The 13602-nt window shown below is 51.4% G+C and overlaps 3 protein-coding genes across 3 annotated transcripts; 1 reads left to right on the top strand and 2 right to left on the bottom strand.

Annotated features, from left to right (window-relative positions):
• Positions 1-160: 160 nt before the first annotated feature.
• Positions 161-334, top strand: AKAW2_50137A (uncharacterized protein; the record flags this gene model as incomplete). Its single annotated transcript, XM_041689921.1, has 1 exon — positions 161-334. One exon carries the CDS (start codon positions 161-163, stop codon positions 332-334), a length of 174 nt encoding a protein of 57 aa, XP_041543558.1.
• Positions 335-2527: 2193 nt separating this feature from the next.
• AKAW2_50136S (uncharacterized protein) lies at positions 2528-2749 on the bottom strand (the record flags this gene model as incomplete). The annotated part of the gene is made up of 1 exon (XM_041689920.1): positions 2528-2749. The coding sequence occupies one exon, from the start codon at positions 2747-2749 to the stop codon at positions 2528-2530; it is 222 nt and encodes a 73-aa protein (XP_041543557.1).
• A 692-nt stretch (positions 2750-3441) lies between these two features.
• AKAW2_50135S (uncharacterized protein) lies at positions 3442-5844 on the bottom strand (the record flags this gene model as incomplete). Its single annotated transcript, XM_041689919.1, has 1 exon — positions 3442-5844. One exon carries the CDS (start codon positions 5842-5844, stop codon positions 3442-3444), a length of 2403 nt encoding a protein of 800 aa, XP_041543556.1.
• Between the last annotated feature and the right edge of the window lie 7758 nt (positions 5845-13602).

Here is a 13602-nt window from a genome sequence, read left to right as displayed (position 1 = left end):
ATTATATTTGTAACTGGCCCTTTCAGCCCCTTTTGTTCTATCACAGCGAGCCTTGGCATCGCAGCGAGGTATAAGCGTTCAAATTGCAATCGCCCAACAGCAGCATTCCCTGACGGCTAGAAGACAGCAGGGAACGTTATTCCGAACGGAAATGCGAAAAATGGTTGGTCTTACGTACCAGCAGCAACAAGCTCTACTGCAACGCGTAAAGAGTCTCGAGAAATGGAAATCCCAGGTTGAGGCCCACATGTCGTCGGGTGGAACGCCGGGTGCGGACTCCGACCACTCTGGGCAGACCCAAGCGGAATCCCAACAGCAAAACCCAACTGTCTAGTCAGCGCACCATGATAAGTTGTCTGACGTGGCGCAAATAGACCATGTGGTACACGCGCTGCGGGCGAGTCAGGCTCACCATGAAGGAGAACAGAATCAAGTCAGTCAGCGAGTGCCGCATCATAGGGTGTCGGAGTCGTCACAATCCAACCACATTCCAGCGTCCTGTCAGAATCACTGCCAGGGAGGCCCGAACCAAGCAATTCAGCTAACACCGAACAATGGTGGATCACAATCGACGCGAACAAATGACGTTTCGGAAAGGGTTCAGCACCAGGATGAGCAGCGTCCAGCCATAAAGCAGGATGAAGAAAGCCAGAACGAGGAACAACAACAGCGTGCTCCCCAGCAAACTCGAGCCCGGAATAACCGGCGGAGAATCACCGACCAGTGCTCAAGGCAAAGAGGGGGATTACCAGGAGCACCTCTGGGATTGTGCCTCCGCGATCAGAACATGAGCGCCGGCGAATAGTCTCTCTTCTATCGGTTCTGCCGATGATAATGGAAGCATTGCAACAGACCCGGTCTCTCTCACAGTCGAGGGTGACCAAGCAGGAATAAAATGTATCGAGGGATCCCTTGTGCGATCGATATGGGGCTCTTTCCGCCCCCTCTTTCCCGTTTCTGATGCTGGCGACCTATATAGGTACTTGGGAATTCTCGCTTACGGCCCTAATGGCGCAGGCTGGTGAGAAGATGAGACTTTACTAACAGCAGAAAACGAGCAAGTAGCACCGAGTTTCGTAGTGTCGGAGAAAGCTGTGTGCAGCTGACTAGATATAATGGGAAGTAGAGGTTGGGTCTGGATAGCAGATGGACCAATGAGACGTGTTGTATACCTCTGAGGCTCGTCCGGAGTTTAATGGCAGGAAGTAGATAAGAAAGGGGGAGGGGTGTTCCTTTATCTGCCTATCAATCCTTGATATTGTATTTATAATGAAGCAACTTCTAATAGACAGATTCTCTGAACCCACTGACCCTATACGGAATGAAATCACGTAGTGTACATTTATCGATCGAGCGCATTGTCCTGACACTGGAATTTAATCAGTAAACCACAATGACATAGAGAATCAAGCCCATACTCACCGTCTGCCAACACATCTCGATATCCCGTAGCAGTTCCTGATGACTTCCCAGCTCCACGACCTGAACCCATATCTGCTCTGGCTTACACCAAAGACAAATGCCCTGTCCGCTTTCGGTACAGTAGCCAGTATATGCGTAACTGCCACAATTGTCATACATCTCTTCGCTGCCAAGCGCCTGAGTACTGCCTGTACCATTTCTTGGGGCTAGGGTGATGATGGATTCGATGTCGCTTCGTCGAGTAGAGGAATGGTCTGCGTACTAATGCCTGCATGAAATCAGGGCGTTATCGCTGTCTTTCACCTAGGAATGATTGAGCCCTGATGTCCGATAGGTCGACTATCCATCCGGGAGGCAGGTAATGGGATCGTGAATATCTGCGTCCTCGCAGGCTTGAATCAGATTGATCTCGGTGAACTCAGAATTGCCGAGTCCGACGATTATTTTATTGCGGATGGTTCTTTCGAAGAGTCGTGGTTTCGTTGATAAGGATTATCGGTTGGAGGGTTGTAAAATCTCTTTAGTAAGATGAATTGGCCACACTCGAATTAGACGTCGAGGTCCGTGAAAAGAAATGTATCCTGTAATGGATAGCGGAAATGTTATTGGACCCAATGTCGGCTTCAGTGCGTGTACAGAAAGACCATAGTTGAGCCTTGACAGCCCGAGCATGCTCTCACTCCACCTCCTTCGGACGCAGATCCTGCATGCTGTATGCAGATGCTATCGTTCGGGCGATGTGTGATGCAAAGCTGAAGAACTGCCCAGTAGATTTTTCGCCTTGAATAGTTCGCAAACTAGAGAAGTATTCTGTCGGCTAGCACTTTTTGTATGCGGGACCTTGGCCAACGTACCTGCCAACATTGTCAATGATCGCCTACACCTGAAGCATGGATTCGATCATGGGAGAAATATCAGAAGATGATTTTCATTGCGCAGTTCGACACTATCAGGAGAGGCGAAGATCAGGGTGGCCCCGGAAAGCCTTCATTTGATGGTCCCGCTAGAGTCTGGGATATCTTTAGATTGAACAATATGTCATCTTTCGTTTCTCGCAGAGCTCGACCAATATGCGGAGAATGTGAATAACCAAGACTGCGCAATCTCACATCACCAACTCCGCTTGCCCATTGAACACTCGAATCGTAAAGTGCTTATAGTTCCCTCCAGAAACCAAGACCTTGCTCTTGTCATTGGTGAAAACCACGCTGGGTCTGATACCGAGAGTACCGTTCGACAACGTAACTGGTGAAAACGCCGAGTCGACCACGGCGATTTGAATTCGCTTGAGCAACAGCTTGAAGCAGTAATCAAAATCGACACACATTTTGGTGGCATGCTTCGCTTGGATAAGATTGCTACGTTCATGAAGTAGCGTGCATCTTATCCCAATACTCAAAATCCCCTTGTGACCATCTTCCTCCGGAAGCTGGAATAGGAAGCATTTCCTTGACGTTGAATCGGGGTATCTAGTTTGAAGATGCAATTCTCGCCCGGACCCATTTGACCATTGACTATGAGAAATCAAGGAGTCAGTTCGCAGAGAAATCTGGTCAACGACTCTGTCCAGGGCATGTACGACGCAAGGACCTGTTGTGGTGAGGAACAACCTTCGACAATTATAGTCTTTCGCTTTAAATGGACGCCGGGGTGGGTACCAGAGCGCTGCTGTTCAACCCCTCACATGCTAACTTGAGCCAGATCAAAAACACCGTGGCCATCGCACATGCTCTTGCTGAGGCGGATGCCTCCAAGTAATCTCCAAGCACTTGAGCTAGCTGTGAAATCGAATAAAGATTTTCGAAGGAGTCCAATCAACGGGGGATGGTTGATGGGATGTATCTCAAGCTGCAAAGCCTGGGAAGCTCGTGTAGATAATTCCGCCGCCCAAGCCTGCTGTGCAGTCGCGCTCTTGCAACATGTAGGGTTCGTGTTGCAAAATGTGTATTTAGTACTCGGTGTAAGTTAAAGCCACGACGTCTTGTGGCGGAATTCTTTGCAACGTTTCCGAACACACTGTTACAAGCTTAAGGTGCTGCCGTGTTGCGGAATTTCCACCCTTTCCACCCTTTCCAAGCCGGGTTTATATTTCACCGCTCTGACGCAGCGAGTACGCCGTGTATTCGCAGAGACGGATTCAAGGGCCCTAGCGCGCTTCAACCATTTCACATCCTCCAGGTCGGTGACAGCCAAGCGGCCACTCAGGTCATCCCACAGCATATTACGCCACTCACTGTCGCAGTGGATGACTCCACGCGACCGAAGCACGGTCAGAGCTTTGTCGCGCTCTTGCTGAAAGAAGTGGGAGTTCCCATCATTGATGGCATGCTGAAGCCGCGTTCCAGACCAGCTCAATATCATCATCTGCGCCATTAACTTACCGTGGTACCAATATGCAACACGAGGCTTAAAGTCCCCAAGACAGACAGGGATGTATTGTCCCTGCAAGTTCCGGAGCCGGTGATAATTGTCCACTTCCGTTCGAAGGCGATGCTGCTTCTCCACAGTCGTTGCTTTCATGATCACCGTGTATCCGCGGGAAAGGAGGGTGGCTTTGATGAGATATCCTGTCCGACCACAAACGTGCAGCTGTTCGAATCCAAGTTCCCGATCTCGGGCCAGTTGACGATGGAGCTGGCGTGTGAACTCCTGCGGTCCGATGGAGTGTCTCCGACCACCGTGGAGTTCCCAGTTGGGGCAATTCTTATCCAGTGGTTCTCGGTTAGCCAAGCCGCGGATGCACGCAATGGTGCAGTATGGTCGCGTAGAAGGTCCGTCTTGCCGAGAGGTCTGTTTATGGTCTCGGCTGGCTCGTGGCCTTTCACCTTCCCGGGTTGATTGGCGGTGGTTGCCTTGGCCGCGGCTCGATCGGATGCGCGACGCGGCTGCGGCGGTTGGCGAAAGCGATTCTTGATCACTGCCGCTGCCTTCAGTGGACGAATGCTTCGGTGCCGATGCGCCCGGTTGACAACGCGCGCGAGCGCGAGCGCGTGTGTTGTGTATTTTCCGATCCGGTTTCCAGTGAGAGGGCCGATAATCAGACGCCGGCGGGTCTTTACGGAGAGTCTCGGGGATTTCTCTCAGCACGTCGAGATATTCGACCTTCCAGGTTGTTAGCTGGTCGTGTGCCACATCGTGCCATTTCTGAGTCGGTGGTTCGACGGCCAGCGCTTGAAGCGTGAACGCAAGCACCTGACCGATGGCAGTCCGGTGGAGGCGCATTTCATCGTCCGCCTGCACATCCGCCTGCGCATCCTGATTAGGGATACACAAGAAATATTGAATAATGGTGGGATCATCCTGTGGGATACGAAGGAAAACGAAAGCCTCCCCGGTGCAGATGTAGCCGTATCGAACGCCACTGTCGATCATGTATGAGAATATCTGAGTGACCACGGCCGCGACCAGGCGGGTGGCATAGAATTCAAACGTGTTGCCCTCTTGGTCAATGACATCGCGATCCAGATCTATCGGGTGTAGACCCGCCACCAGTTCGGGGATCGTCACTTTGTGCGGCGCTTTGAACTCCACTGCATACACGGGTAATTGCCGTTCATCCGCCACAAGGTGCACGCAGAACTGGTCGGCGCGCCGATTGCGTCGTCGCGCAGTGCCATCCCTCGTCTGTCTCCGCGTGGCTCCTCTTCCTCGTCCTCGGCCTCTTCCACGCCTCGGGTTCGCCGGTCGTTGGGGTGTCCGCGCGTCCTCGAGATTCATTTGCTCTAGGCTGTTCTCGAGCGAAGTTTCCGACGGGTTTGCGCGATCATAGAAGGTGACTCGGCCTTGGATTCCAAACTCATCTCGAAGGGGCCCATCGTCTCGCAAAACCTCAATGACCTTTTCAACAAAGTTGTCCACCGTGTCTCGCTCAAAATTCCGAAGAGACGCTTCCGAATAGATTGGTCTGTTCTGGATATTCGTGACGACATAATCGATTTGGGTATCAGAGGGGAATAGTGGGCGCGTGGAAAAGGCATTATTACGGTCGAATTTGTCCCAGATCTGTTCCTGTAGTTGGGGGAAGTCACGCCAAAGGACGATGTGCTTGGGGTAGAGTCGGTTCACTGGATTGGCCGCGTCGCCCTGAGTAGTAAGGGTGGCATCTGCCTCAACTCGGATCGCTTGGGAGAGAGAATTGTGGCAGCGATCGAGGAGGCGAAACAGGGAGTTGGGTTGCACTCGACGTTCAGCGTTTTCTCGCGCCTGTCTCTCTTCCTCCTCACGGCGTTCTGCCTCTTCTCGCGCCTGTCTCTCTTCCTTCTCACGGCGTTCTGCCTCTTCTCGCGCCTGTCTCTCTTCCTCCTCACGGCGTTCTGCCTCTTCTCGCGCCTGTCTCTCCTCCTCCTCACGGCGCTCTGCCGCTTCTCGCAGCCTTCCTTGTTCTTCAATCTGACGTCGTAATTCGGCTATTGTTTCCTCCATCCCGTTTCGAAAGAGTTGCTCGGCCGATAATCGAGCGAAAGCAACTCAACAGCGGAGGAGGCTCTATCCGGCGCGGGGAATAGAGTCTGGAGAGAATTGCGTGTCGGGTTGTTTACCAGCTTACTCATCCCTTTGGCCCGAGCGCACTGTTGCCTCAGGCAGCACTATACGTCGGTTTCTGGCTCGATTGTCCACGAAATAGTGCGCCGGCTCGATGATACCTATTTTCACCATGTAGTGGTTAGCTAGTTCGATCCCTTGTCCAATCCTTAGCAAATGGAGTCACCATAGCGAGACAACTTTTTCGATTGCGTCACACTCAACACCCACATTCTATTTGGTATAAGCACAGTAACGGATGCTTCCATTGTACGATCTTGCGGAATGAATTTTGTACAACCAGGAAAGTAGTCAGCAAGAACGCTTCCAAACGCAGTGAGTTGGCTTACCTCTCCCCATTGACTGCCCGTTTGCGTGACGATGCTACTGTTAACCAGCCTTTGAGGGTTCAACGATGTCATTAACCTGTTACTGTAGGCAAATCACAACCGCACTTCCCCTTCGACATTCATTGTGAGGAAGATGTCTCATCATCTCGTTCCCTCGGCTCACCAGATTACTACTGTAGTGTTCAACGGCCAAACACACAGCATCTGGGTCAGTGCCGCGATATTTTCAGGCGTAAAGCGAACAACGAGGCATATAATGAAGCCCATATCCTGCTCCAACATGCTTCACAGGGGAGCAAATCTGGACATAGGGACAGCGGTTCTATGCCCGCGCGGAAAGCGGAGACGCAAACTATGATGCGCGATTGTTAGGGGAAATATGGCCCGCATTTATCCGAAAAACTCACGAACTTCCCGTCAAACGATGGGGCCGATCAGATGGCAGCGAGAGGCGACACCGAATTGGATGTCCCTCAAAGTCGGCGTATCTAAATCCGAAAAGCCAAGACGTTCCGCTTACCTCTGGTACATATATGACTCACCATCTAATGGCAGTTTGCGTCGTATTCCGTCAAACACACGAGTTTGCCTAGACAACAGATGAGGTCTGGAATAGTATAAGTCGACTCCAGGTGAGAGCTATCAGCATACTGTTGCAATAGCGAAGAAGAAGCTGTGCAGTAGGAATTCCATAGGCTCCTCTTTCCTAGAAGAAATAGAATATGCTTCCAGCCTGTATTGTGGAGGATACATCCTGCCCATTCTTCAGAAATCCAGGATCTATAAAGTCTGGTCGCTTACCGGCAGCAGCACCTCTCAAACCGTGGCGATTTTTTCTCGTGGCAACAAATCAAAAAGAGTTCTTGTTTCTGCGTACAAAGCTTCCTATGACACCCACTTCAGCAGACCAGCATCTGCAAGAAGGGCTCGAGGGTACCGTTGAAATATATTCTGGCCCAACAATGCCTTATCCTCACTGAGCCTGGCGGTATTGACTCGGCCTCACACCGGGAGGTCAGCCTTCTCACTCCAGTCAGAGGACTAGCGAAGCGTAGAACATAAGAAGTCACATCGAATGACAATTATTTAAAATGTTTTCAGACAGAGAACGTTACAGGATACTGTAGCATGAAAGCTGGCTGTCCTTGAGGGGCCATGAAGGTGACTTTATATAGACCGGGCACTCCGATACCAAGCGGTAGTGAGGTACTTTACCTGATTAGGAACAGCATACAAGCCGCCCGAGCAATTTTGCTCTGTGAACAGGCACCAATCTCCCCGCAGATTCTGACGGTACGTACCCGTTCCCAAGACGGTTAAGTTGACTAATTGACCATGCCCACCCGGCAAGTTCTTCTCACCAGCTTGTCACCGGTCCCGGTAGCCTTACCCTGGTCTGCAGAACATCCAGCTCCCCGGGTGGGGCTTACAATAGACCGCGACCCGGCATCTCAAAGGGCTTCCGCCACATTCTGGATAAGAATCAGACATTCGCCTATACTTCGTCAGACCCTATTCAGCATGACGTCGTATGATGATGCTAGTCAAAGAAGGATGAAAACCCGTCGAAACGAACGGGCAAGTCTATCTCTCAACTCGACTGTTCGCGTACTAGCGAGGGATACCGTGGTTACAATCAAACAAAGCCCTGGCAGGTCACCTTTTTGAACTTGCATTTTGCTCAAAATCATATACCTACAGGTTTCGACCCAACCAGGCTCTCTGCGCAAGGCCTCGTTAGACTACCTGGTTGTTGCGAGATTTTTTCCTTACCCAGCAACAAGACGGGCCCTCTTGTAGGGCCTATTGTGTACTACTCTCACCCAGCTGAATCGGAACACCCTCCAACTGAACATTATGACCGTCCCAGTCCCTATACGTGAGGGGAGTTGAGGAGATCGATTATTGCCTCCATGGAAGCGCTTCAGCCTGGTTGATATGACCGAGGTTGACATTTGACTAATCCCCGAGTACGGGAGCTTCCGAGCTTCTCTCGAAAGCCCGGCCATCTAGCTAAGCTAACCTAAATTCAAGGTTGTAACAGGTCCGGCCACAGAAGCACGCTCTCTTATGACTGTAATGTGGTTTTGAAGTACTTACTCATCAGCGGGGTCAACGCACTGTTGCCCATTTACATCTTCATTGTCGTTGGACGCGATGTTTTTACAAAATCTACCGAATGGGTTCTTTAGCGATGAGTGACTCACGACAACCCGATCAATCACGAGGGCCTTGTAACCGAGAAACGCCTAATTAGAGTTTGATCCGGGTGGATCTGCTCGCTGCCCTTTCAACAACCCTTGTCTTCTATGAGCCATTCTAAGCCCCGAGGCTTTTCGTCCCAACACATCATTCAGAACCCGATGCTGTAGAATCCGCCTTTCACCAATGCCTGCAGATATCTAAGTTGCGCTGCTAGACGAGACCCACGCCCGACGCCGTGGCTTGAACGTTCCGCCATCAAGGGGTACGCTGAATAGGCATTCTTCAACCGCCCAGCCAGGCCATAATAAATGGCCACCTGACCCCCGCACAAATACTTTCTCTAATGCAGAACGTATAGTATCATGGATGCCACCTGCGTTCAGGTACGTTAGGCATGTATTTTCGATTTAGAACGCCATACTCACCCACTCTAGCATTTAAGATCCAAATCCACGGAAGCCCTCTTACTTCTAGGCATCTGTTCGAACCAGTTCGCATGTTTCGTGCTTTGGGTAAAAGGCGTCCCGGTACATTTTGACCCGCGGTACCCTGTGTTGGTTCAGAACGGAATGCCCTAGAGAACCAGTCTATGTCTGATTCTCTACCTTTCCCACTACGACCGAGGTTTTGGGTCTAATTCGAGACTCAACTGACCGAGCTGGTCCATAAGTCATCGCAATTGGTATGATTCCGTGCTACCTGGGCTGACAGACACTAATCTTCAATGCGGGAGTCATATTCCCCGCCTACCAACGAACAACTTGACCTATTGTGTAATATCCGACACTCGACGTGTTTGGGTGCACTAATTATACCCACAATTGGAGGGAATTCTCTTAGATTGACTGACATCACATGGCAGATGTACGCAGTAAATACCATATAGAAAGACCTCCAAAGTTCCATAAAAGGGCGTTGTGAAATCACAGCATCCTTAACTTGGTACCCCGCACCAAGTAGTCATCAACAAAACAGTGAGAGAATTCTGAATCTGGGCAGCGCATAGGAACGTAGAAGCTGACGAGACGTTCGCGATTATCTGGACGAGTGAAACAGCCGGGAAGAGTCTTCTTGCAAAATGGACAACATGGTTCGCACCGTCGCTTCCTTAGATACTGAACGGCCAATAGAGGATTTCCCAGGGCTTTGGAGAGCACAGAATCGGGAAAGAATTTGTTGAAACAATCATAGCAATAAACGTGACCACAGCCTAACACAAGGTCTACCACTTCACAAAAGCATACAGTGATGATGATGATGATGATGATGATTCATACGCTGGCCCCTCGCCTTAAGGCGATATGCAGGGAACCACTATCTACTCACTATGTACATCCATTAACTGTAGACTATTACTTTCCTGACGAACTTGGAGCCTCGTCAAGGCCTGTGTGGGCCGGTGCCTGGGGTTGTGTTCTGCCGCCCTCGTGGCGCGCGACTTCGAAATCTCTGCGACGCCTCTGCAAAATCCAGTACCGCCCCTAGGACGCTACCGTTCTGCGTGGCACCTTCCAACTTACCTTCCTTACCTTGGCCTGCTCCTCCTAGCATATCTGAAACGTTGTTAGACCCGCCCCCGATTTTCCGCCGTAATTCTTGCCGTAGCGCTCTCAGCCGCGGGCAGTCTATCAATACGTGGACCACGGTTTCTGTCGCTCCACATTCGCACTGCTCGTTATCTCGGAAGCCATGTTGCTTGGCATAGGTGGCGAGCCACGAGTGGCCGGTCCGAAGTTGCGCCAGCAGGTAGGCTCGGTTGCGGGGAAGTGAGCCGTACAGTCGGCGCGTGCGGCTCGCGGGCAGTGCCTGATCCACGCGTCGGAGGTGCCCTCCGTTCTTAGAGGTCTTCCATTCTTGTTCCCATTCTTTTTTGATCTTGTTGCGGATGAAAGCCTTCTCCCGCGATAGCAGATGCTGGAAAGGGTGTTTGTTTTCTGCGCCCACCGTTTCCTTGGCCAGACGGTCCGCCGTTTCATTCCCAGGATCGCCGCAGTGTCCCGGGACCCATTGTAATCGCAGTGGGATTCCTCGTGCCTTTAGTTCTGCGGCTGACTGATGGATAGCTTGGATGATTCGCTGGCCCAAATTTGTTCCATGAGTTGGCGATTACTTGCAGCGCGGACATACTGTCACTGAGGATTGTCGCTGGGCCTTGGGTCGCTGTTGTCGTAGCATGCTTCTGCGCTAGCTGAAAAACCAGTCCGATCGCATAGTAGATTGTCATGAGCTCGGCCGCGTAGACCGACCAGTATTCCATTGAGCCGATACTGATTTGTCGTGACCCCATTATCTGCTGGTTGTGGTCGAGAGCTACTGCTGCGGCCCCTAGTTGATTCTCTTTGCCTGAAGCGTCTGAGAAGACCGTGATGCTTGTTGTGGATTGCTGCGCCAGTGCGTTGGCCTGCGCTTTCTCTCGATCCGGCTCAATCTCAATTTCCGTAAAGGGTTGGCTCCGCCATGGCGCGTGTGGTTTGGGGTCAATTGTTTCCAAGACCTGCAGCCGCCCAAGGTCCATGGTTCGCATTGTTTCGGCTAGGGGAAAGCGGGCCCCGCTGCCGATATAAGTGCTGCGTTCCTTTGCTCGGCTGATTACTCCGTGAACTGGGTGGTCATCTGGCAGGGTGCTGAAGCGAGCAGCCACTATTTGTCCCCGTTGCTTGAGTCGCAAGTGAGTTGGTAGGATATAGGACTCAACTTCGAGTGCAGCCGTAGATACTGTCCGGAAGGCTGAAAGGATTCGGATAAGAGCTGTTCTCTGTACCGTCTCCAGAAGTCGTAGATGTATCTTGTCTCGGAGCGGATTGTGCCAGACTGTGGATGCGTAGTCTAGAATTGGTGTTACGCATGCTTGGTATAGCTGGCGCATTTGCTCCGGTCGGAGGTGTCTGAGCCCGCTCAGGGCTATGTTCACTTTAGTTGCCCGTTTAACCGCTTCCTGGACATGTTCCTTCCAGCGCATCTCTTTGTCAAAGATCACTCCAAGAAGTTTCGCAGTGTCGGCCGGTTTGGTAGCCTGGCCATCGATGACAATTTGTCCTCTTCCGTGGGTCGCTTTCCGCCTGGTAAGATGAATTAATTCAGTCTTTTCGGCGGCAAAGGATGCACCCGTTCGCCGCGCCCACTCTTCAATTCGGGGGATGTCTTCTTCCTGGATCTTCTTGATGTTCTCTTCCACTGTTGGGTAGGATCGCCAGCGGAAATAGTCGTCGATAAAAGCTGATGCACCGCCATTTTGGTCTACCACTTGGTCCACCAGGTCCGAGTTATAGAATCCAAACAGAATCGGCGAGAGTGGGGATCCTTGTGCCAGGCCGGCATGCTCCAGTGGTAGACTTTCACTCTCGAAATCATCAAATGTGACGCTCGCTTGGCGGTCTTCCATGAAGCTGCGGATCCATTGCCGGGCCTTTGGCCAAGAGACATATCTACACAGCCAAGGCTGCCCGTGGCCAAGCCTTAACGAGTCCTTGCAGCTGGTGTAAAGCAGCTTCGACAGGCCTGCTTGTTCAGGCCACTGCCCCGGTTTTCAGTCCACTCAACTCTCGATGAGCGTCTTCCAGATATTGAGGCCCCGGCCAAAACCTCTCACCCCAGGTGTCTCCAGGTTTGCTCCTTAAGCATGCATCACCGGCATTTCAGCTAGAGCGGCTTCACTTCAGTCAAACCGCCGCAGGTTCTCAGTGCGAGTGAGATAGCGAAAAAGGGTGGAACCCTCCTCACTAGGACGTCACCACTTTGGCCGTTCGACTTCAGGTCCCCAGTGCGAGTGAGGTAGCTGATTCCCGTCTCTTTGCACACCGACACGCGCGTCCGTCCTCTCGGGCCACATAGAAAGTCTTGTCAAGTTCTCACCACTTGTCCGTCACTGCCATTATGTGCCACGCCCCACAGGGATTGTCTCCCTCCTTCGCGTTACCAGCCGAGATCTCTCTCGACTAGCCGACCGTGTCTTGCAGAGGTGGCCTAGAAGCATCTCCAGTAGCCCTGCGCGATACTTCGACCATCCTCCACTAACCAAGCTTGTGTCCCCAGTTTTGCAGACCTCCCGAGCACCCGTAGCTACGCCTTAACGAGTTCGGTGAGGTTCGTCGCTGGATCGCACGCCCCTAGGGAAGTAGACGGTCAGCATTTCCAATCAAGACTGCCCGTGGCAGAGCCTTAACGAGGGTCTTGTAACCAGAACTGTTGGCGCCCATTCTCCAGACTCGCGTTGTCCACTGCTTGACTGGTTCTAGTCTCCCTCGCCGCTCCACGCATATTCAAATTATGTTCTCAAGATCTTCTGCTGGGCGTGTCGCAATCTCAGAGAGCGTTCAAGCTCAGAGGTGTCCTGTCTCCTGTCTAGGCGATACCACGTCCGCTGGAAAAGCAAGTCCAGTGTCGGTCTCGAGTACGAATCGAGTAGACAGTCGTCGGATGGTTTTCATAACCCTTTTCCTCTGATTTTCGTGGGTTGGGCGGGCTCGGCTACCACGGAAAACTCTGCGGCTCGGCCCTACCCGCACAACCTGGATTCTTTTGGCTTCCCCTCCACGCAGCGAGAGGGTACTGACACCGGACACCACGAGAAGGTAGAAATCCATCGTCCTAACTGTCTGACGAGAACAGTTACCCAGCGTGCTCGCCCTGAGCATACAGTACTTTGCACAACCACCATGCCTACCACATCACTCTTCCTGCTCTTTTCCCAAAACCTAACACACCTGTACTAATCCATATCTGGTTAGCCTGTATACAAATAGTCTTGGCAGGTACCTATCTGTCTTGTATCATCGATATTATCACACATAACCTGACAAGTACTGTAAAGCCCATACAAAATTCTAGAAGCTTTGGTCATTGGTAATTAAGGCACGTGCCAGATAGATGGGGCAATGTATTAACATCAAACATCTTCACTTTACCATTTGTAAATCTAGGCTGCTGTTGAAGAGTATGAATTCATTATATAAGGGCTGATGATTTGAACAGGACAGGTCAAGTTAGCAAAATTTATACTTTTAGTAATTATTCTACTTGGTCTGTTAGATAAAGCCTTCCCCAACACGAGAGCATGCACTGGTCATAAAACTGACAGTGATGGTACTAATTCTAGATAGCTCAA

The sequence above is a fragment of the Aspergillus luchuensis genome, chromosome 5, assembly GCF_016861625.1.
Source record: "Aspergillus luchuensis IFO 4308 DNA, chromosome 5, nearly complete sequence".
NCBI classification, from domain to species: Eukaryota; Fungi; Ascomycota; class Eurotiomycetes; order Eurotiales; family Aspergillaceae; genus Aspergillus; species Aspergillus luchuensis.
This window is presented reverse-complemented; position numbering and strand designations above follow the sequence as displayed.